Here is a 22,880-nt window from a genome sequence, read left to right as displayed (position 1 = left end):
GAGGTACAAAATTTATTACCTCAAATACTAGATGATTAAGATATTGGCATGGAACGTGAGGGGTATTAACGAAAAAATAAAACAATCTCTGGTCCTAAACCAACTCAGGCACTATGGGGCAGATATTGTTTGTTTATCCGAGACCCATTTGGTAGGAGGAAAGTTGATGACCCTCAAAAAATCTTGGGTGGGACATATATATCACGCCCCATTTACATCCTCTTCACGGGGTGTATCAGTCCTTATCAGGAAAACGCTGGCATTTATTTGTAATAGGGTCTGTGTAGACCCAGGAGGCCGGTATGTGTTTATTGACTGTGTCATCAACTCCACTCCTCTGCTTCTGTTGGCAATTTATATCCCCCCCCCATTTACATTTGATGTGTTAATAAAAGCCTCTGAGTTTAAAAGGGGCAGACTAGATGGGCCAAGTGGTTCTTATCTGCCGTCAAATTCTATGTTTCTATGTTTCTATGTTTCAAATTCTATGAGTTTGCAATTTCCTCACCAAGTTCTAATATTATATGTCTAGGGGACTTTAACAATACGCTGGACCCCCAGATAGATAGATGGAGGAAAGGTCAGCCGGGCATGCCCCGGATTAATATGGGATTCACAAATTTTGTACAAGACATGGGGTGGGTCGATCCCTGGCGAGAACGTAACCCCAAGGCTGTTCAATTTTCTTGCTACTCAGCGACGCATCAAACATTCTCTAGGATAGATCTGGTGTTGGTCTCCAGAGGCCTCATGCCCCAGATTCGACAGATTGAATACAAGCCCAGGGGCATATCCGATCATTCTCCTGTGGTGATGGAATTCTCAGACGTGGATACTGGGGGCGGGGGCTTCTGGAGATTTAAAGCTGGTTGGTTACGGTATATTGACGAGGGAGAAATGGTTAACCAATGGAGTGAATTCTGGGATATAAATCAAGGCTCGGCTGGTCCGGCAGTAACATGGGACACCTTTAAGGCTTTTATACGTGGAACCCTAAAAAAATGTATATCTAATATAAAAAAAGAAAGTAAAAATCAGGTCAAAAAGAAAGAAAAGAACTTTATAGAGGCTGAAAGGAAATATTTAACAGATAAGACCCCCGTAGCCCAGCAGGCATGGGTGGAGGCCCAAACTGATTGGCTGGACACAATAAAAGTAGAAAATTTAAGAATGATGGCCTACAGATCCCAGAACAACTACCAAAATTCAGATTGTGCGGGGAAATACCTCGCCTATATAGCGCGAGTTGAACAGCCCCCAAATAATTTCGGCACCATTAGAAGTGCAGCCGGGAACTTAATTACCTCCACTCCACAGATAGGCCAGGAATTTAAAAACTATTTTAATCAAATATATGATAGCCGGCTAAAGTGTGATACCCTACAAATAAAGCAATATATCGCCCAAATCAATCTTCCAACCCTAAGTACAGAAGATAGTCTGACAATGTAAGCCCCCCTAGGTATAGATGAAGTGAAGTGGGCTATTAGAGATCTCCCAGCAGGCAAAGTTCCTGGCTTAGATGGAATACCATCCGAGGTGTATAAAAAATTTGAGGCGGTATTGGCCCCTATACTACATGAAACCCTGAGACAATGCTTCGAGGTGAATAATATCCCTGACTCCATGTTGGAGGCAAAAATCGTGGTCCTATTGAAGCAGGGGAAGGCCGAGGTGGAATTGGATTCCTATAGGCCTATCTCTCTGTTGGCTACGGAAGCCAAAATATTGGCCAAAATATTAGCTAAAAGGCTGAATGTGCACATCTTGAAAATTATACACTCAGATCAAACGGGCTTTATGCCTGGGAAAGCCACCTCTGTTAACTTGCGCAGATTTTACAGCCGTTTACAGTTAATAGAGGCCTGTGATAAAGACCCAGTGGTTATATCCCTGGATGCGATAAAGGCTTTTGATGCCGTGGAATGGCCTTTTCTATGGGCGGCCCTCGAAGCCTTTGGTATTGGTCCAAATTTTATAAAATGGATAAAACTACTGTACTCCAAACCACGGGCGCGAGTATCTGTGAACGGCTGGACCTCTGCTCCCTTCGAGCTTGCCAGGGGGACACGGCAGGGGTGCCCTTTGTCCCCTGTCCTGTTCGCCCTGGCAATAGAGCCTTTGGCATGTATGCTTAGACAATGCCCCAACATTAGGGGAAGATGTAGTATCACTATATGCGGACGATGTGTTGATATACCTGGCTGATCATACCCAATCTTTACCAATAGTGATGAAAATCATTGAAGAATATGGGGATCATTCAGGGTTCAGAATAAACACAGCAAAATCCTCAATCTTTTCCGCCTCCGGTCGCCCCTCCCCCCCTCATCTCCAACAACACTAAAATGGGTGGAATCCTTTAAGTACCTGGGGATCTGGGTAAGTAGGGACCCCCAGGAGTATATCTAACTGAATTTACAACCCGTAGTTAGATGGATGGAAAATAAATTCAAATCTTGGGGTAGACTGCCGGTAACGGTATCGGGCAGAGTTAACCTAGTGAAAATGATCGTGCTTCCAAAAATTCTATATATACTACATCAATCCCCGATCTTCCTCCCCAAGTCACTGTTCAGAAAATGGAATAGTATGTTGTCCTCTTTTGTGTGGAAAAATGCCAGCCCAAAAGTACAATTGAATATCCTAATGCGAGAAAAGGGAGAAGGGGGGCTGGGACTGCCTGACCTCAGGTGGTACTATATCGCGACGCAACTTGCTCAATTAAGACCATGGATAGTGGAAGAAGGGGGTAGCAATCTTGCTAAAACCTTGGTGAAACAAAGGAACAAGGCAATAAGTCCCTGGGGTAGAATACTACAAGGCAACACCCGGGTGTTAGATCCCCCCCTGGTGACGCAAGCGATCAAGGTTTGGCAGGAAGCACATAAAAGTGCAGAGTCAAGGTTCATTGATGTAGAGCATCCAATAGATGACTCTATCACATTTAATGAACTATTAGATCTCCAGATAAAAAAAACATGGGAACCAGATCCTGTCACGACCCTGAAACAAATTTATGAGCTAGAGGAATTAAAGACATTTCAACAACTAGTGGAGGAGTTTGCCATCCCGAGGACACATTTTTACCGTTATTTACAAATTAGACAGGCCCTGGCGGTACAATTTCCCAATGCCCCCCCCAGTGTTTGGTGAATCTCCCATCAAAAAAATAATTAAGAAAGGGGATAAAAGTAAACTAGTCTCCAGAATTTATAAAAACCTGGGGCAGATGAAATGCCAGGATAAATTGGAAGTGTTAAAGGGGAAATGTGAGAGGGAGCTGGGCAGGATAAGTGAGGAGGAGTGGAGTGAAGCTATGTCAGCTATTCCTAAGGCCACAAATGGGATCCACACGCAACAAATTCAACTATTTATTTTCCATAGATCTTACATGACCATGTCGAGGATGGTCAAATTTAAGGCCAGAGCTTTGGAAACATGCCCAAAGTGTAGGTGTGAGCCTGGTACATTTTTCCATCTTCTATGGGAATGTAAAGCGGTGAACTTGTTCTGGCAAAAAATTATCAAGACAATTGCAACCACGGGGGGTCCCGAGGGAAATTCTTACAGCCAAAGGCTGCATCTTAAATATTATGGACGGTAACCGTATCTCTCGACATAACAGAACGTACATCAATATTATGTGCTCGTTTGCCAAGGTAATGGTGGCCAGACAATGGATGGGCAGCAAGGCTTCAATAGCTGGGTGGCATTGGTTAACTACACTGCATCGCAGGAAAAATACCTATATAATAGTCGAAACAACGTGAACAAATTTACACAGATATGGAATCCCTGGTTGACCTCCCCTATTATAGAAACACGAATGAACACTAATTCAGGTAAATAGATTAAATATATAAAATCTACCCTATTTAACGCACAAAATTGTTTGGATGACACAAGTCACGGACAAGACACAAGATAAAAGGGAAAATTAGCACATAAATTGTTTAAATATAGTTAAAAAAAAATAAAAAAAAGCACTAAGCCTAACTAAATATAAATAATTAAAATTTATATGAAATTAAATTAAAACTTTAATTATAAATATTTAAAAAAAAAAACTAAAAAAAAAAAAAAAACGAGGGGGGTGGGGGCTAAGCTGGGTGATATACTGTCTCTAAGTTGAGACACCTTCACACAAGCGCTGTGCGCTGCACTATACCTTCTAAAAACCCGGCTTGGGACATTAATCACAGGTAAATGCCACAAGATAATAGAACACACACTAACACATATAGGGGGCAAAGGAGCGTAGATGATTGGAAAATCTGTGTAGATAAATTGTAAAACAGTAAAAGATGGCGATGTGTATAACTACCTGTAATGAATTAACGATTGCAGAATACGGGATGTACAAGGAATGTATGGGATTGTAAAGTGCTCCGGGTAAATCTGTTTTTTAAATGTGAATTTCAAATCATGTATGAAGTAATATTTACAGATTGTAACCGTGGCACTGGATGTATGTGTGTATTGTTGTGTATGTCATTTTTTTTTATTCTTGAAAAAAAAATTAATAAATATTATAATAAAAAAAAAAGTATTATAGATAGACCAAATGTATATAAATAATAATAATAATAAAAATATATATATATATATATATACACATATATACACACACACACACACACACATATATATATATATATATATATATACAGGGGCGTCAACAGGTAGGTGCCCTTGGGCATAGCAATGTATCGGGGCACCTACCGGGTATTATATCAACCGCTCAACATGTAGGGCCTGGATCAGTAATTTCCACTAATTACCCCTTTACTGCACAGATGGTGGGAGATGGGGTGGGAGAAGGGGGCATTGGGCTGAATGAAGGGGCCCTGATACATAACTTCCAGGGTGGTAGAGGATGCGTAATATGCAGAGAAGGGGTGTATAGTGGAGTGGGCTTATTATTCATAATTTTCTGGTGGGAGGACAGCTTGCTTGACTGCAGATATCTCCAGTTCTCAGAAATAGATTTCTTAGATTTTAATGGAATTAAAAACTAGAGAATCCCACCTACCAAGTGGTATTGGGGACTAGGGGATCAGAGTTCAGGAGGCAGAGAAATCTTCCAATGAGTGTATAAAACTACATACCAGGTGTGTGGTGCTGGAGCAGTAACCAGCTGCTGGAAGGCTGATATCTCTGGTTGTGGGAACAATAGAGACAAACTACTAGTGTCCATCAAAGGGGGAGAGTCCCAGCTTTTGGAATATAGCCTCAGAAAAACTCTAAGTCAGACAGAACCTGAAATATCTGACTGGGAAGAGCAATTAACAGGCTTGGATGGGGACCACTGATTTGAAGTCAGATATCTCCGTTTCCCAAGGGCCGATTTTTAAAATTCTTGTATCCATGGAAAGAGGGGACACTCAGCTTTCAGCCTAGGGCCCTTAGACTCCTGGGGTACTCAGAAACCCCCCTGCGTGCGCTACTGTATAGAGATCAGTGAAGAGAGGTAAGGAGCGGTGGAGGAGGAGAGAGCCTTGTAGGTGGTGGTGAGGAGTTTAAAGAGAACTCGGAAAGGATTGTACACACTGAACAATATTGGTACACAATATTGTTCAGTGACATCACTGGGACCCGCTGGACATGAGCTCATTTGGCTATGTAGACAAATTGACCTGCATATTCAGCAGACGGCAGTGGTTGTTAATGATGCACGGGTGCATGCATCTTTAATGATACTGAGTGTACATACCAAAATATATAGTTAACGATCTCTCTCTCAGAAAGCCCTTATGAGCAATATATTTTGCTACATCCTTTTAGTGTGTATGGGCCTTTACTCCAATGCTGATTGGTTACTATAATTGGTTACCACTGGCTCACTTCTCCATTCCTTACACTGCTTCATACTACCCCATAGAATGTTAATCTTTTTACACTCTATGATAATCAGTCTTTGATTGTACTGTGAATGAAAATGAGACATGTGGTGATTAGTCCTCTCTTATGTGAATACTGTTATTGGATCACTTAAATACACAACATATATTTTATTGTTTTTATTGTCTATCTTTTTGAAATGTCAAAAATTGTTCACAATGTAAAATCTATGGTTATGCAAAAATACAAATAAAAAAATAATAAAAGTCACTCTCTGGGTGAAAGGGCTATGGTCATTAGGTCGACAGGCATTGGATTGACATGCATTGGGTCCACACAATATTGACATGGGCAAGGTCAACCCTTTTTTTAAACCAACAAGTGCCGACAGACGGTATTTCATGCCCTACCATCCACTAGGGCAGTGGTTCCCAAACTGTGTGCCGTGGCTCCCTGGGGTGCCTCAGGACACTTGCAGGGGTGCCACGGGTTGGTCGTCCAGGAGGAATGCAAATTATTTATGATCAATTATTTATGGACAAAACCAGTGCTGGTGGCTGCCAATCATAAAATATGTACAATCAGAAGCAAATCCTGCCCTTTACCACATAACTGAACCTAAGAATCACATATAAACACAGTCTACTTAATTTTATATATATTTTTTGGGGCCCAGGGGTGCCGTGGATAAATTATGATACTCTAGGGTGCCGTCATTGGAAAAAGATTGGGAACCCCTGCACTAGGGCGTGGTGGGAGAATAAAATAGTGTGCCGAGTGTAGCAAGGCACCGTGCCCGAAGCATTGCGAGTGATGCTAGGGGACGCGGTGCTACCTTTCAGTATCCATGTCGACTGTGTTGACATTCAGGTAAAAAACCTGCTGGAGACCTAATGACCCATACCCTGGTAAAATTTAATAGAATGAGAGATTCGGAAAGTGAGAGATTTAGTAAGAATCTACAGTTTTTGTAAAGCAGCAATAGTAGTAGTGTCCGCAGCGCCGTACATAACAAACAAAAAACAAATTACAAGGTAACGTACAGGGTGTGTTAAAAAATACAGTATGAATAGGGGTATAGCTGGTAGAACTAAAATCAGCATCAGTTCAGAAGTAGGTGTCAAAATTGTCGAGGAGTCTGAAGATGAAGTAGAAGAAGGGAAGAACAGGACAGGAGCACAGGTGAGGTAAAGAGGTAGGGTGAGTACGTGAGGAAGGAGGACCCTACTCATAAGAGTTACCATACTAAAAATAGCTAGGTGGACGAACGAAAAACAATAGGATAAGTAGGAAATGGAGGGGAACGGAGGCAGGATAGGAGGATCAAAAGAGGTTAGGAGGAGGGATAGGCTAGTCGAAAAAAAGTGGGTTTTGAGGGAGCGCTTGAAGGAGGTAAGGGAATCAGAAAGCCTGATGGGTGGCAGGAGGTTGTTCCAGTGCAGGGGGGCAGCGCGAGAGAAGTCTTGGACACGGGAATGGGAGGAGGTGATTAGGTGAGAGGTCAGTCGGCGGTCAGCGATGGAGCGAAGAGGACGGGAGGGAGTGTGGATAGAGATCAGTGAAGAGAGGTAAGGAGCGGTGGAGGAGGAGAGAGCCTTGTAGGTGGTGGTGAGGAGTTTAAAGAGAACTCGGAAAGTAATGGGGAGCCAGTGAAGAGATAGACAGAGGGGGGAGGCGGAGGTAGAGCGGCGGGAGAGGAAGATGAGCCTAGCAGCAGCGTTAAGAATGGATTGGAGAGGTGCGAGGCGAGGCGGGTGAGAGGTTGCCCAGAGAGAAGTATGTTGCAGTAGTCAAGGCGGGAGATGACAAGAGAATAAATTAGAATTTTGGTCGCGTCAGTGGAGAGGAATGGTCTGATGCGTGAGATGTTGCGTAGGTGAAAGCGGCAAAATCACACTGGTTTTGCCGCTTTAAAAAAACTGGAGATTTCTTACCAAATCTCTCACTTTCCGAATCTCTCATCCTATTAAGTTTAACCCTTAATGTTATAATTTTTTCGCATTGCTGCGACGGATCATATGAAAAGTGACACCGCATGTCATTTTCTCATGCTCCTGTGCGCCTCCCATCGCAGTTGCAGATCCTACAGGCTGCCATGAAAATACATTGCAGACCATAGCCCTTACTGGGATCATATACTATACATTGTATGCAAAAGGACTGCATACAATGTATCATATACGATCCTGCCGCCCGGTGAGTTGGCGGGGTATCGCACACGAACTACTGCATGCGATACCTTACCCTAGTGCAGGGGTGGCAAATTATTTCAGCTGGGGGGGCCACTTAATACTTCCAGCAGATATTCGAGTGCCGCACTCTAGAAATAGGGGGTGTGGTCACTCAAAAAGGTGTCTGTGTTTGAATGTTTTATAGCACACCATATACCCCTGTTACACATCATGCAACACAATAGTAGGCCCCTTATACTTGCCCCTTACATTAGTAATTCCATACACCATTTCCCCCTTAGTAATTCCACACACACACACATGCCCCCCCTTAGTTATTCGACGCACCTGACTCTCCTTAGATATTCCAAACACCTGCCTCCCCTTAGTAGTTCCAAACACCATAGTAATTCCACACACGCCCCCCTCAGTTATTTCACACACCTTCCACTGGAGCCAAATCAATTGCAAACACCATGTAATGGCACCGACTGCAGCTCCACCATCTGTGAGAGCCTTCTGCGCATGTGCCTGGCACCTGCTACACACAGGCTGATCACAGGTGGCGGCTCCACAGGACTGCGCCGTGCGTGCGCCCACACACAGGAGCGCCTGTCCCCGCATGTCATGGCAACAACTACACTACGTAACAGGGTCGGGTTGCGGGCCGTAGTTAGCCCACCCCTGCCCTAGTGGATGGGGGCCTTTAGTGTGTGAGCTCCTACAATTCATGTATATTTCTTATGAGATGATCCAAGTCACTGAATAGTACTTTATTACCTAAAATACACTGCAGTATGCCTATATTCTGTGTGTGACCGCAGCTATGTCTGCTTATGATACATTACATTTCTTATTGAAATATATCCATGGTCGCAAAAAGAATATTTTGCAAATAAGACACAATGTAATAGAAATGTTGCATTAAAATATACTGACTATCAAGTCAGGGCACGACGTGGCATTTTTAATGTCCATGGAGAATAGATGTAAGAGTACACATTTGTACACCTTCCACCCCCACCCTCCCCAGGGCCCAGAGACATATGCTGCCTGTCCCATCACTCCCGTCTCCAGGGACATTCACTACCGCCCCCCCCCCCCCCAGCCTACGAGACATTAATAGGCCCTACCTATTTTGTCAGTCCACAGCCTCACCATTTATATGGCATATCATTTAGTACTGATGCATCGTTAAGCATAATTTAAGAAGAGTTTTCTATCTTTAATAATATTGGACAAACAACATCACAATCACATTTTGGAACACATATTAAGTACAGGTTCTGAAGTGTAAAAAATATGATTTTATCAAGCAGATCTTGAAGCTGATTGGGCATGGTATCTGCACCAACAGCTTCAAGTTCCGCTTGATCAAATAATATAGGCAAAGGCAAAGTATTCACTACTTTGGTATTTTGGTGGGCTCTTGTGGTTCTTTTAAAATGGGAAGGTCTTCTATAGCTGGAAAGTTCTTGGATAGACCAGGGCATTGGTCAGATGCTGAGGCATTATCAGGGAAAGGGAGAATAAAGGATTTAGATGGTTTTCCCTTTTTGTCTGGTTTTGAGCCTCTTCTCTTGTAGTCTTGTCCTTTAGGACCAACCGAGGGTGCTACATCAGCACTGAGGTAGGTAATGGTTCCAACAGTTTTGGGACTATCTGATGAAGGACCATGTGCCTTCTGTGGAGTGGAGTGATGATGTTCATGAGGGTGTAAATGCTCATGGTCATGTTCGTGCTCATGGCTTTCACTGTGATCATGGCCATGCTTTTGTCCATGCTTGTGTTCATGGCCAAGGCCCTTTTTGTGCCCATGTTTCTTCCCTTTTCCTCTGTCACCTTTCCTTCCATGATGATTTTTTTTGTCACTATCAGGTTTATCAGCATCATGGCCATCCTTGTGGATCTGCTCTTCCTTTATAGCAGCCTAAACATAAAAATGAATGTTATCAGTAAAGCCACTGACGTCTAAATCAAGAACTGATGCGATATAAATAATATCTCTATTACTTCTGTCAATCTTTAGTATACAGTATGTAATATTTATAATAAACTCTATTCACATGCTTGGTCCTAGTTCATGTTAAAACTGTTGGCCACTTGTGTTGAACAGGGCCAGTGAAAACTGAAACAAGCCCCTTATCTCCATTCAGCCACATTATCTACACCCTATAGAAACTGGCTGCATGCCATGCGTTTTAGGGGCTTGATATGTATCAAGTGACCTTTTAATTCTATATCATGTTTTGTTTGCAGTGCTTTTATGTCTGGTGCATCTCTCTGATCTCTTGTACTACTGTTATTTAAAGGCCCCCTTACATTATGCGATTTGGGCACGATTTTGCCCGATTCGGATGAATCGGGCCGTGAAATCGTCCCAAATCGCATATGGTGACATCCCCTCCGACCCGATGCGCGGCCCCGTGCGCATCGGATCGGAGATGGGAGGTCGGACGGGCTGCACATAAGATTTGCTAAATCTTATGTGCTGCCCGGAGCCGTGCTCCCCCACAACAGGGGACCTACCAGAGTCAGGCGCAGGGAGCCGGGCAGCATCAGCGGGAGCAGGGGGGGCGGCGCAGAGTACAGGGAGCCGGGCAGGAGAAGACGCTGCAGCAGCAGCACTTCAAAAAAAAAAGGGCCATACAAACGCATAGGAAGCCATTCATTGGCTGAGACCTCTCCAATCGCTGATTGGCTGAGACCTCTCTCAGCCAATCGCTGATTGGCTGAGAGAGGTCTCAGCCAATCAATGGCTTCCTATTCGTTTGTATGGGGTTTTTCTTTTTTTTTGGAAGTGCTGCTGCTGCATCGTGTTCTCCTGCCCGGCTCCCTGGTACTCTGCGCCGCCGCCCCCCCTGCTCCCTGCCCAGCGGCTACCTGCCCGGCTCCCTGCACCCCGACCCCCCCCCCCCCCTGCCCACTCTGCGGGCATATTCCTGCTGCTGTCCTCCGCACCCATTGCCCCTGCAGCTCCCCGGGAGTGGCATGTGATAAATCGCATGCGATTCATCACATGCAAAACTTGGCACATGAAGTGCCATCGCATGTGTTCCCTCCCGGGGAGCTGCTGGGACAATCGGGTCCGACTTGTCGTTATGACAAGTCGGACAAATGTAAGGGGGCCTTTACTCACGTAGAGTTTTCTACAGTTATAAATCGATGATGCAATCATAGACGTACCACTTTTCTTACAATATCTATCAATGAGTTATTTCCAGCCTAAGTAGAATAGAAGCCTTCCTACAGTAGATCTCTAAAATCATGCCTAGTCCATGATAACAGAATTGGGTAAACACATGGTTCAGTATTAATCTGATACACAACAAATTAGTGATATGGTCTCATTTCATACCTCCGGTTCAAAAATATTGCAGGAGACATTTAGCACTTTCTTATCACCAGGTGTGCTCCAGTGTGCAACAGCCTTGGTCTTGCAGTAGCCAGTGTGCTAGGAGAAAATACCATTTTATTAATATGTATTTTATTATTAATAGCAATAACAATATTACAGACTCTTTAAATCTTACTAAAATCTTAAACATCACATTCTTTAATATGTAAATACAAACAGAATTTGAGGAGAGTTGTAAGTAAAATGGTCATAGAGATAGCATATATCCAATCATATGCATTTCTGCTGCTTTATGTATACAATGAGATGGTACTGGGATCCTGGTGCTTGGGACGCTGTCGGTCAGAGGACCCAAAAGCTGCATAATGATGGTCAGGACCCTGAAACATTTTAGTATCATATGATAACCCTCCCCCCCCTAACCAATCACAGGAAAATAGCCATGGTGGTAATTTTCCCAGTGATATTAGCAGCTCTGTAGTGAGCGCTGGACCGATGAAGCGGTAAGTTTATTTACATGAGTGCAGGGTTTACGCTGTGTGGGTCCCATTGGACCAATTATAGATATCCCAGTGCTGCAGTCTAACCCTAAGGTAACACTTCACCAACCCCTCAGCCTAACCCTTACTTCCCCTGTATACCTAAGATAGGGATGTTGGCAGACGGGATTTCAGGGTAGGCATTGCAAATGATGACGGTATCCCAGCAACGGTCTTCTGACCAGTGTTGGGATTCGGGTACCCTGACTGTCAATATGTTAACCATATTACTAGAGGTCATCATCTGCCCTGCTATCCTGCAAATTAGGTGCATGGAACAGTGCATTAAGGACCTGATCGCAGCAAAAAAAATCTCAAAATGGGCAAAACCATGTGCACTGTAGGTGAAGCAGATGTAACATGTGCATAGATAGTCAGATCTTGGTGAGTTATTTTGTTTCTATGCAGGGTAAATACTGTTTGCTTTATTCTTACACTGCAATTTAGATTTCAGTTTCAACCTACCCCACCCAAATCCTTCTCTGCACATGTTACATCTGCCCCACCTGCAGTGCACATGAATTTGCACATTTTGAGAACAAATTTGTCCTGCAATCAGGTCTGAATCAGGACCTAAGTGACAGAGAAAAGGTATTTGTGGCAAACCAAAAGTTGTTTCTGTAAAGAACACTATTAGTAACTATTAAACATTAACCCTGCACCCACAATCCAGTGGTGCAGGTTAGAACACCCTTTGTAATATATAAATATTGTACCTTTTGCCATTATGGTGCGTGTCTATATTTTGAATGTCTAAAGGCCCTTACACACTGACTGACTTTAAGCTGAAAGTTGACTCGTTTTCAGCTCGAAAGCCGCCCAGTGTGTACGGGACAGCGATAAGCATTGAGCGCTGATGCGCGCTCCCGCACCATCGCTGGGAGAGACAGAGTGGACGGCTTTCCATAGCTAATTTTTATAAAAAATTGCTCACTGTGTATGCACTGAATATTTTTTAGCCCAGCGATTATCCCAATCTATGGTCAGCAAAAACGCTGGTCAAAATCACCCAGTGTGTATGGACCTTAAGGCTGTGCATACAGTACATTGTCTGTCTGTCTGCTGATTAGGTAAACTACAGCACAGGTTGAGTATCCCTTATCCAAAATGCTCGGGGACCAGAAGAATTTAGGAAAATAGATTATTCCGTATTTCAGAATATTTTTACGTTTCAATGATGTATCTTGAGGTATCTTGCATTTATATTGTATAAAGACATCAAACACATGAAATACACACAAATATATTTTATTTGTGCATTAAACAAGGTTTCAAAACATGTACAATCAAAGTTTGTGTACAATCTTAGATACGGAATTTGAATGCCAAGCAATCATTGTCTTGCACATATATAGTGCCAGTTACATATCATGTCCCCAGTAGTGCTGTTACAGATGTCCCCAGTAGTGCCAGTTACATATCATGTCCCCAGTAGTGCTGTTACAGATGTCCCCAGTAGTGCCAGTTACATATCATGTCCTCAGTAGTGCTGTTACAGATGTCCCCAGTAGTGCCAGTTACATATCATGTCCCCAGTAGTGCCAGTTACATATCATGTCACCAGTAGTGCTGTTACAGATGTCCCCAGTAGTGCCAGTTACATATCATGTCCTCAGTAGTGCTGTTACAGATGTCCTCAGTAGTGCCAGTTACATATCATGTCCCCAGTAGTGCCAGTTACATATCATGTCCCCAGTAGTGCTGTTACAGATGTCCCCAGTAGTGCCAGTTACATATCATGTCCTTAGTAGTGCTGTTACAGATGTCCCCAGTAGTGCCAGTTACATATCATGTCCCCAGTAGTGCCAGTTACATATCATGTCCCCAGTAGTGCTGTTACAGATGTCCCCAGAAGTGCCAGTTACATATCATGTCCCCAGTAGTGCCAGTTACATATCATGTCCCCAGTAGTGCTGTTACAGATGTCCCCAGTAGTGCCAGTTACATATCATGTCCCCAGTAGTGCCAGTTACATATCATGTCCCCAGTAGTGCTGTAACAGATGTCCCCAGTAGTGCCAGTTACATATCATGTCCTCAGTAGTGCTGTTACAGATGTCCCAAGAAGGTTTTTAGCAAAAAGAAAAAAAAATAACATTATGGAATGTATGGTTTTGAGAAAAATGTGGATAACGGATATTTGGATAAGGGATACTCAACCTGTATAAGCATTTACCACCAATGCGCTCAATATATCCGTGGGTCAATTGGCCGCCTATTCACACATGCAGATGCACTGATTTATCTTTCAGATATCTCGGCTACTCTGCCGGACCAATCTGCTATGTCAATGAATGACACCCTTCACCGATATATCATGCCTACACACCCACCGATCCATCACTGAGATATTGTTGTTGAAACGAACCATAGAGTTCAAATGTATACCCATCATAACTAACATAGCCAACCCTTCTTATGAATATGTAGGCTTGTGGATATGTACTTACTGCAAATTCACAGTCCAAGGGTGAACACTGGGACTCGTCTTTAGATGACTTATTACAGGTAGATTCATGAATTGTAAACTCCACATGGTAGGCTTGTCCTGCAACCACCTTTTTAACATTTTCCACAAAAACAGAGAAAAGATTAGTGAATAAGTAATGCAGCTTTTATGGAGGTAAACATTACAATTACAATAATTCATTATATGACACCATTATAACAAGTGTAATCAGCAATAAATTATGTATGGTTCTTTTGTCTTTAGTTTTCTTTCCTACCCTGATCTTGTGTGTTGTCACAAGACAAATTTTCTGTTTAATTTCTTTTTTACTTCTGCTAAATACTTAAATAATTCAAAAAGTGATAAAATGGAGATTGATGAACAGCCAACCCATCAGCTCGTAACTGACATGTTACATGCTGGGGGCGGGATTCCCGTCGTGGTCTTTAGAGCATTCCACAATCTGGTAAAAAAAACATAACAGGGTTTTTGCCACATTTTTAGTTTAGAGAATCCCGCCCCCAGCATGTAACATGTCAGCAAAAGCTGGCGATGTCCCATGGAACCTATGGGCTTCTACCGTGACCCACTACCACCACGAATAGACCCTCACTGCCCTGACGGACCCCCGCCGACCCCTGCTGCCAGGACCTGTGGCCTCCTCCTCCTTGCACTGTAAATCCTTTTCTGGGTGCAGGGATGAGGAGGAGAGCTCACCCGCATGCAGCAGCAGCACATAACCCGGGTAAGGGAGGAGCCTCCGGGACCCACTGTGCATCGCTGGCTCACCGCAAAGGACAGCTCCTAACACAAGAGCTGTCCTTTACCATAATTATCGCATATATTAGAGCACATGCGATAATTATATCAGTGGAAGCCGGCGATGTGCGGCCGCGTATATTAGAGAATCCCGCCCTGGGTTTGAAACATGTCAGCTGATTGGCTGGTTGTTTATCACTCTCCACTTTATCACTTTTTGAAGCTTGATACTGTACAAAGGCCCTTAGAGATTTCCAATTGAATAATGTATTACAAACGGATATCATAACATTGAGTTTCAGTTCATCTTTACCTGTGTAGTTCCTTTTGTAATGTTTCCGATTATAAAATAAGTGTCATAATTACTCTCTGTGTTAAACTTCTCCAAACTTTTCTTTGCAACCTCCTGAAAGTCAGAATCATTCAGTGGTTTGGAAAAATGGCAACCAGGACAACCGAAATTTCCTCGATCAGCTGGTTTGATAAATAAATAAAATGATCATTGTACACAGGTAGTCTTGGTGGCCAGTGGAATGTATGCAGACATTTACAGAAGAGGATTTGGTCCCCACTGTTATATGGATGAAGGTATTGGAAGATTCATAGTGGTATTTAGAACTTTTTTTCTATCTTTGTCAAGACCTAGAGCCAGCTGTCACCTGTATTCCCTATTCCAGGGCTAACCATCCACAATACATTGTTAGCTACCTGTCACAAGCACAGGGATAATTAATATTCCCTGGAAGCAATAGATTTTCACATATATATTTGAATATTCTGCGATGATAGCTACAGTTTATGTAATCAAAGTCAATAGAGAACAGTTATATTGCTTAATATTACTATATTTTACATGGACAACCGATATGTGAGCATGGCATACTGTACCTGGTTTCAAATCGCAGTCATAATTATGGAGATGAGCAATTCTCTTAGGTTTATTCAATTGGAATGTCACTTTGCACTGTCCAACGACCTATAACACCAGAACATTATTAATACTGAATAAATCATAAATCCAAGTCAACTCAACTCTTTACCATAGTTTATTGAGTACTTGTGTAGTTTCACGGCGGCAGCTTATGCTACGTTTGAAGCTATGCTAATAGCGTAGCCTAAAGGCTGCCTTACTTGTGTAGTTTCACGGCAGCAGCCTAAGCTATGTTATCAGCGTAGGCTGCCGCCGTGAAACTACACAAGTAACTACTGTATTGTTGTTGGGAATTGCATCTCTGTCCTCGGCATCCCTGGCAAGCCTAGTCAGCGCATCTCTCACACCGCCAGCGCCAGCATGATCCCCTCTTTTTGGCGGAGAGGGGATCATGCTTATGCCGTGGAGAGGCGCTTCATCTGTTTGAGATGCAGGCGTGTCTCAGACGCTTCAGCAATGAGACGTTCCTGCGTCTGAGTAGCTATTGCGGCAGGGTACAGCAACCCTGCCGACAGGGTTAGGGGTTCCGTAGTGCGTAGTCCTGTCCAAAGAGGGGGTGCAGACGCAAGTGCGTCCCATTCACAATGCATACAAATCCCCACTATCCACGCCAGCCCGAAGCTTGGCGAGCGGACGCATCATGCGTTTTCCCGACCTTTTCATACCTCCACTATCCACGTCGGCGTGGAGTTGATTTTATTTAGTGTGGCGAGCGCAGTGAGCCACCGAGCCCAAAGGGGGGGGGGGTGAGCACATTACACGTAACACACTATTACACACTATATAAAATCAACTCCACGCCGACGTGGATAGTGGGAGTATGAAAAGGTCGGGAGGACACGTAATGCGTCCCCTCGCGGGGATCCCTGTGCTCGCCACGCTTCGGGCTGCCGTGGATAGTGGGAATTTGTTGGCAGACATAACTCATTTAATGTACTAATACCGCTGACTGACTATGCTGGATCTGACAGGGACGCTTAAGCGGCCGCGGGAACACTACGCTACTTCTGACTGACTACGCTAACTACGCTGGCCATGGGAACTCTACGCTGATTCTGTCAGGGACACTACGCGGAAACACTACACTGATTCTGTCAGGGACACTACGCGGGAACACTACGCTGATTCTGACAGGGACGCTACACTGACGGCGTAACTGCCACCGTGAAACTACTATTGTAATTGAAAGTAGAATCAAGATTGAGCAGAACATATTGGAGGTGATTCAGACCTGATCGGTCAGGTCCGAATTCGCTCCCCCCCCCCGTGGCAATGGTGGGGGTATGCTTATGCGCATGCGTGAATATGCACGTGTGCAAACCCCTGGACACAGCGGACCAGCCAGCATTTTATGGGTGCGCACTTGGAAATGCTAGGAGGACATCTGCGAAAGCAGGTGTGCCCATACATACTCGTGGTGTATGGCCATAATTTGTTTCATAGCGGCGATCTGAAAAGTAAGTATAGACATACCATTCAGAGTGAAGGCTGGAAAAATCAATCGATGGTGTGCAATCGTTGAATGAATTTTCCTCCATGCAGCCGCATACGAGCGGATGTGTAAATGTACGGAAATGTGTAAATGTGAATGTCACAGGAATGTGCGGTGACTCACGGCCCGGCCACCACACGTCCTGTCTGAATGGATTAGGGCATTAATGGAGCAAATGCTGCAATGCAGTAGCAGGACACATTGATGAAAAAAGCACAGTGGGACTGATTCACACCCGATTGGGGTTGTTTGCTAATTAGCAGTGGCCAGCGATCAGGTAAATGCCACCCTGCTATAGTGCCACCCTGCTATAGTTGTGTCCAGGCAGCCTCCTGCTGTGCTGCCCTGACCAGTGGCTTCCTCCTCCCTGCACCGATTTCGGGTGCAGGGAGGAGGAAGCAGAGCCCCGGCAGCCGTGTAAGGATCCAGGGAGGGAGGGGGGACCCGCTACACATGGCCCTTTGTGCTAATAATCGCATATGTTGATGCATATGCGATTATTAACAATGCGAATGCCGGCGATGTGAGGGTGCAGTTACTAGAGAATCCCACCCTGTACCTTTCTATTCAGAACTTAGTAAATAGACCCCTTAATATCCTAACATATAAGTGTGAACACAATAAAGTAATTTTTGGGATATTGGAGGAAACCCATGTAAATCCATACAGATAAGGCCCTGTTTGAGAACTGATTTTTATGACTTCAGCTATGCTAACCACTAAGTAACCATGCTGTTATTTCCTTGGGAGACATAGAGAGTGGCGTGACTAATGGGTCCGGGTATGGGCCTCCGCTGGGTGACAGTGCCAGGTGCTGTGCTGTAACATTATGCACAGCACCTAGCAACTGTTACAGTGTACGACCTGCACTACATACTGACTGGTCTCTGGGGCAGTCCAGCAACCCCTGGACATCTGGCACTACCAAAAACACGGTTTGGGCCATGAGGCCACATCCAAAACCCAAGAGGCCATGCCCCCAATTCATGAGACCATACCCCTTTTGCTGCCGAGCATATGTTCTTGTACACTTACAGCTTCATGTTGGGGTTTACCCTCACAATCTTTCCACAGATTTCGGCTCAGAACGTGGCACTGGGTTTCTACCACATCTAGCGTTATGTAAAATACAGATCCATTTTCATCCTACAAAATAAAGTCATAGTCACATAAATAAATCACCTTGCTTCATGCTCAATAAAAATCTGCTTTCTGCTGTAGAAAGATGTAGTGTATGATGAGATTTCATTTTGAGCACACAAAAATATCTGGTGCTTTGTATTGCCATAATCATTCATTTGCACTAGATCAGCCATAGAAATGTGGAAATGCTGACATCAATAAAACATACTTACCTGCAGTTCTGTGTATTCTGTGAACCTGTCATCATAACCTCCCACTGTATGATACCACTGTGTGCACATTGCACAACCATGGCTCTGAACTTGCCACCTGGACTCTACCCTCTGAATCCCAATTATGCAATAAAATTAAATAAAGAATGAATAAAGCCTAAACTCCCCCCCCCCCCCCCCCCCACATCCCATGCAAGGTTCTGCACCAGTCATTTGCTTTTCGTTTACAAAAAGTACCACATGTGAGAGGCAGGCCTTATTCTGTTACATTAAGCCATACATAAGGCTAACAACTTATTCTATGAGGTCTTCAGCAATGCCCCTCTGCCCATAAAACCAGGTATGCATTTATACTGCAAGAGGCATTTCCCAAGTCCCATAAAGTAGGTATGTATCTGGAGAATCCGTTGGTATTCCACAAGCACACGACCCTAATGTTTTTAGGGCTAAGATTAGTCAATTTCTGCCATTTTAACTTGGATGCCATCTTGTCACCTCAAACTTAATATTTCTAAAATATAAATGATTATATTTCCACTGGCAAATACCGTAATAGTCACCAAACAGATATCTATCACTGACAGTCAACCAAATCCTACCAGCTCATTGCCTAGGTGTCATCCTTTACTCTGAACTGTCCTTTTCCCCCCACATTCAATTTGCCTCTAAATCATGTTACATGCTTTTAAAAAACATATCCAGAATATGACCACAACGTACACATGACAGTGCCAAAATTCTAATCCATGCCCTCATTATCTGCCACATATTTTGTCTTTATTAATTTCACATCATCCGGACCAATGGCCAACATTGCTGTGTGACATATCATACAGTCCAATATCCATGTGTATTAATGCCTATTTTGTAAGCTTGCAAGCAGGGCCATTGTACCTCTATGACAGCATGCTATTATCAGAGGCAACTGCCGCTACCCCCATGTCCAGAGCGGAGACAGCCACCAGCCCCAAATCCCGTCACCTTGCACATTTGCAAACCACTTGCTTCTAAAAAAATAAACCACAGCCCCTATTTCGCCGCGCGCACAATTTCTTCTGTGCCATGTTATCTATTTGGGGGGGGGGGGGGGGGGGGGGGGGGGGCGCATTTTTATTTCTTTGCCCTGGGAGCTAAATTGTCTAGAAACGGCCCTGCACCAGACTGCAGCCCTTTGAAGCCGAATTGGCAGGAAGAGGCAGTTCCAGAGGGAGATAATACCTCCAAATGGGACTGCCTTGTGTGTCTGTGACTGACATGTAGGACATCCAATAGGAAGTCGCTTCCAATAACTGCGTAGCGAGTGCAGTCACGGACTGCTTTTGGCTACATTGACACAGAGCTGATTGATGGATGTCATGGGGTTGGATTGATGGATGTCATGCAGCCTATAGGTAAAATGCAATAATAGTTACAATACATTGTATTACTCAGCGTGGTTTTGGACTGTTGTTTCCAAATATAAAGAGCAATGTAATATTCTGAGCTATAGAAGAAGCTGTTAATAATAACTAAAATAATAAATAGTCCAATATGGCTAGAACAAATACTGGCCCAGATTCTGATTTGGCAATAAGATATAGAAGTAAGAATGAGCAGGTAAGGTTATATTTGGACAAACTACATTTATTATTTTTCCATGCAGGGTCTGTCACCTGATTCATTGTGACAGACCAGCAAATTGGAAGGGGGCACCAAAAAGCCCAGAAGGCATATAATTAAGAGACCAAAACATAATCACAATAAGTATAAAGTAGGAGCACCTGAGCTTACATTCATGCTACTTATGTCATACTTACATCAAACTGTTCTTGCACATTGGAAATCCTCTTGAGTCCAAGCACAAACCCCTCTTTACGATTGGCATTAAGCTGGCGTAGAGACAAATCTGCAGCACCTTCTACTCCAGGGTCACTGCAAGAAATTGAAGTTAATGTAGGTTCTTTTGCACCTTTTACTCGCCCTGCACTAGCATAGAGCAGCTGGGCACACAACATGAGTAATACAGCGCCCTTCATTCTTCCCAGAATGAGAAAGAATGATACTCAGTTGGTATCAGGTCAGGTGGCAATGGTAACCACTTGCTTATATACATTGTAAGCATTCGTAGTGATACGTATATAACCTTTAACCCTTTGTCAGCAAACAAGTGAGTCAATGATTAGGCAAGTGTCCAACACTATGTTGCATAGTCAGGAGGTAACCTTAAGTACAGATCTTTTTTTTGATTTTGTGTTAATCCTACGAACCTTGACACCATGTGCAACATTTTGTAACTTCTTTATGAAAACAGGATAATACCAATGTTGACATTTTGGTACTCTTTACCTAGAAGGGCGCCCGTCGTGGTGATCGCGGGTACATTTATGTGTGGCCGCGACGCGACCGACGCGATGCCCGCGATTTCCATTGAAACCCATGTTAAACATGGAAATCTTGTCGGTCGCGTCCGGCCATAAATGTACCCGCGATGCCCGCGACGCGATGCTCCCGATTTGCCATAGGAATCAATGTTAAAAGGCCCGATGGACACGATTTTACTGTTAAATGGCTCAATGGACCCGATTTGGCCATAGGAATCAATGTTAAATGGGCCACAGAGCCCAAATAAGCACAATTAACCCTTAAATGTCCCCCCAAATTTTTAACGCCACCCCACGATCGACGCCAACCCGAAGCGTGGCGAGCGGCGGCGGTACGCGTCCTCCGACCTTTTCATGCCCTACTATCCACTAGGGCGTGGAGTGAGAATAGAATAGTGTGGCGAGCGCAGCGAGCCACCGAGCCCGAAGCGTGGCGAGCGCAGCGAGCCCCCGCGAGGGGACGCGGATACCTTCACAGTTATACGCGTCCCCTCGCGGGCTTCACAGGTGTCCGTGGCGACGCGGACACCTGTGAAGCCCGCGAGGGGACGCGTCTACCTGTGAAGGTATCCGCGTGCGCTCGCCACACTATTCTATTCTCACTCCACGCCCTAGTGGATAGTAGGGCATGAAAAGGTCAGAGGACGCGTACCGCCGCCCCTCGCGGGCTCGCTGCGCTCGCCACACTTCGGGTTGGCGTGGATTGTGGGGTGGCGTTAAAAGTTTGGGGGGACATTTAAGGGTTAATTGTGCCTATTTGGGCTCTGTGGCCCATTTAACATTGATTCCTATGGCCAAATCGCGGGCATTGAGGCATTTTACATGAAAATCGCGCTCAATCAGCCTTTTTAACATTGTTCCCTATGGGAAAATCGCGGTCATCGCGGGTAGCAGATTTTTATGTACCCGCGATTTACCCGCGATGCCCGCGATGACCGCGATTTTTACCCCCGACGACCGCGATTTCAATCGCTGGCGCCCATCTAGGTAAAGAGTACCGAAATTTTAAGTATACTATTTAAAAAACAAACAAAAACAAAGGACACAGAAAATGAGGTACTTGTTTCCTAGCACGGCGCCCGTCGGGTCTATCGCATACCATTAAGTTAAGGTATGTGATGGAACCCGATCAGAGCCAATATCAGGGTTTTTAAAATTTCTGTACAATCATGTACAATTTTAACATTACAATGGCATGCGATGCGATGTGACAAGACCTGATTTTGCATCGTAAAGGCACCCTGATGGCTAATTAGTATGTTAAATGGACCCCAAGACACGATTTTTAATTGTATACCCACCCTGATGGGTGATTAATATGTGAAATGCACCCCCATTGTTTACGACACCCCCACTATGAATGCCAACCCGAAGCGTGGCGAGCGCAGCAAGCCCACGACAGCCGGCGGTACGCATCCACCGACCTTTTCATACCCCCACTATCCACGTCAGCGTGAAGTTGATTTTATATAGTGTGGCGAGCGCAACGCGTGGCGAGTCCCGCGAGGTTACGCGTAATACATGTGAAGTCATCCGCATCCCCTCACGGGGCTCGCTGCGCTCGCCACACTTCAGGCTTGGTGGCTCGCTGCGCTCACCACACTATATAAAATCAACTCCACG

At 44.4% G+C, this 22,880-nt stretch overlaps 1 protein-coding gene across 1 annotated transcript; it reads right to left on the bottom strand.

Annotated features, from left to right (window-relative positions):
* Positions 1–9,219: 9,219 nt before the first annotated feature.
* LOC146064302 (fetuin-B-like) lies at positions 9,220–20,972 on the bottom strand. Its single transcript, XM_083177627.1, has 7 exons — positions 20,694–20,972; positions 18,578–18,688; positions 16,008–16,095; positions 15,433–15,593; positions 14,362–14,469; positions 11,374–11,469; positions 9,220–9,945 (listed from the first exon to the last, which is right to left on the bottom strand). The coding sequence occupies exons 1-7, from the start codon at positions 20,910–20,912 to the stop codon at positions 9,421–9,423; spliced, it is 1,308 nt and encodes a 435-aa protein (XP_083033753.1). The 5' UTR covers positions 20,913–20,972; the 3' UTR covers positions 9,220–9,420.
* Between the last annotated feature and the right edge of the window lie 1,908 nt (positions 20,973–22,880).

This window comes from Crinia signifera, chromosome 3 (assembly GCF_055691185.1).
Source record: "Crinia signifera chromosome 3, ASM5569118v1, whole genome shotgun sequence".
NCBI lineage: Eukaryota > Metazoa > Chordata > Amphibia > Anura > Myobatrachidae > Crinia > Crinia signifera.
The sequence above is the reverse complement of the archived record's forward strand: the minus strand, read 5'-3'. Positions and strand labels throughout refer to the sequence as shown.

Excerpts from the sequence above, each read along its gene's own strand:
- LOC146064302 (XM_083177627.1), bottom strand. The coding sequence starts at position 20,912 with ATGAAGGGCGCTGTATTACTCATGTTGTGTGCCCAGCTGCTCTATGCT. Across the intron at positions 18,689-20,693 it reads ATGTGCAAGAACAGTTTGAT|GATGAAAATGGATCTGTATT; the intron begins GTAAGTATGACA and ends TTTATTTTGTAG. Across the intron at positions 9,946-11,373 it reads GCAATATTTTTGAACCGGAG|GCTGCTATAAAGGAAGAGCA; the intron begins GTATGAAATGAG and ends TTTTATGTTTAG.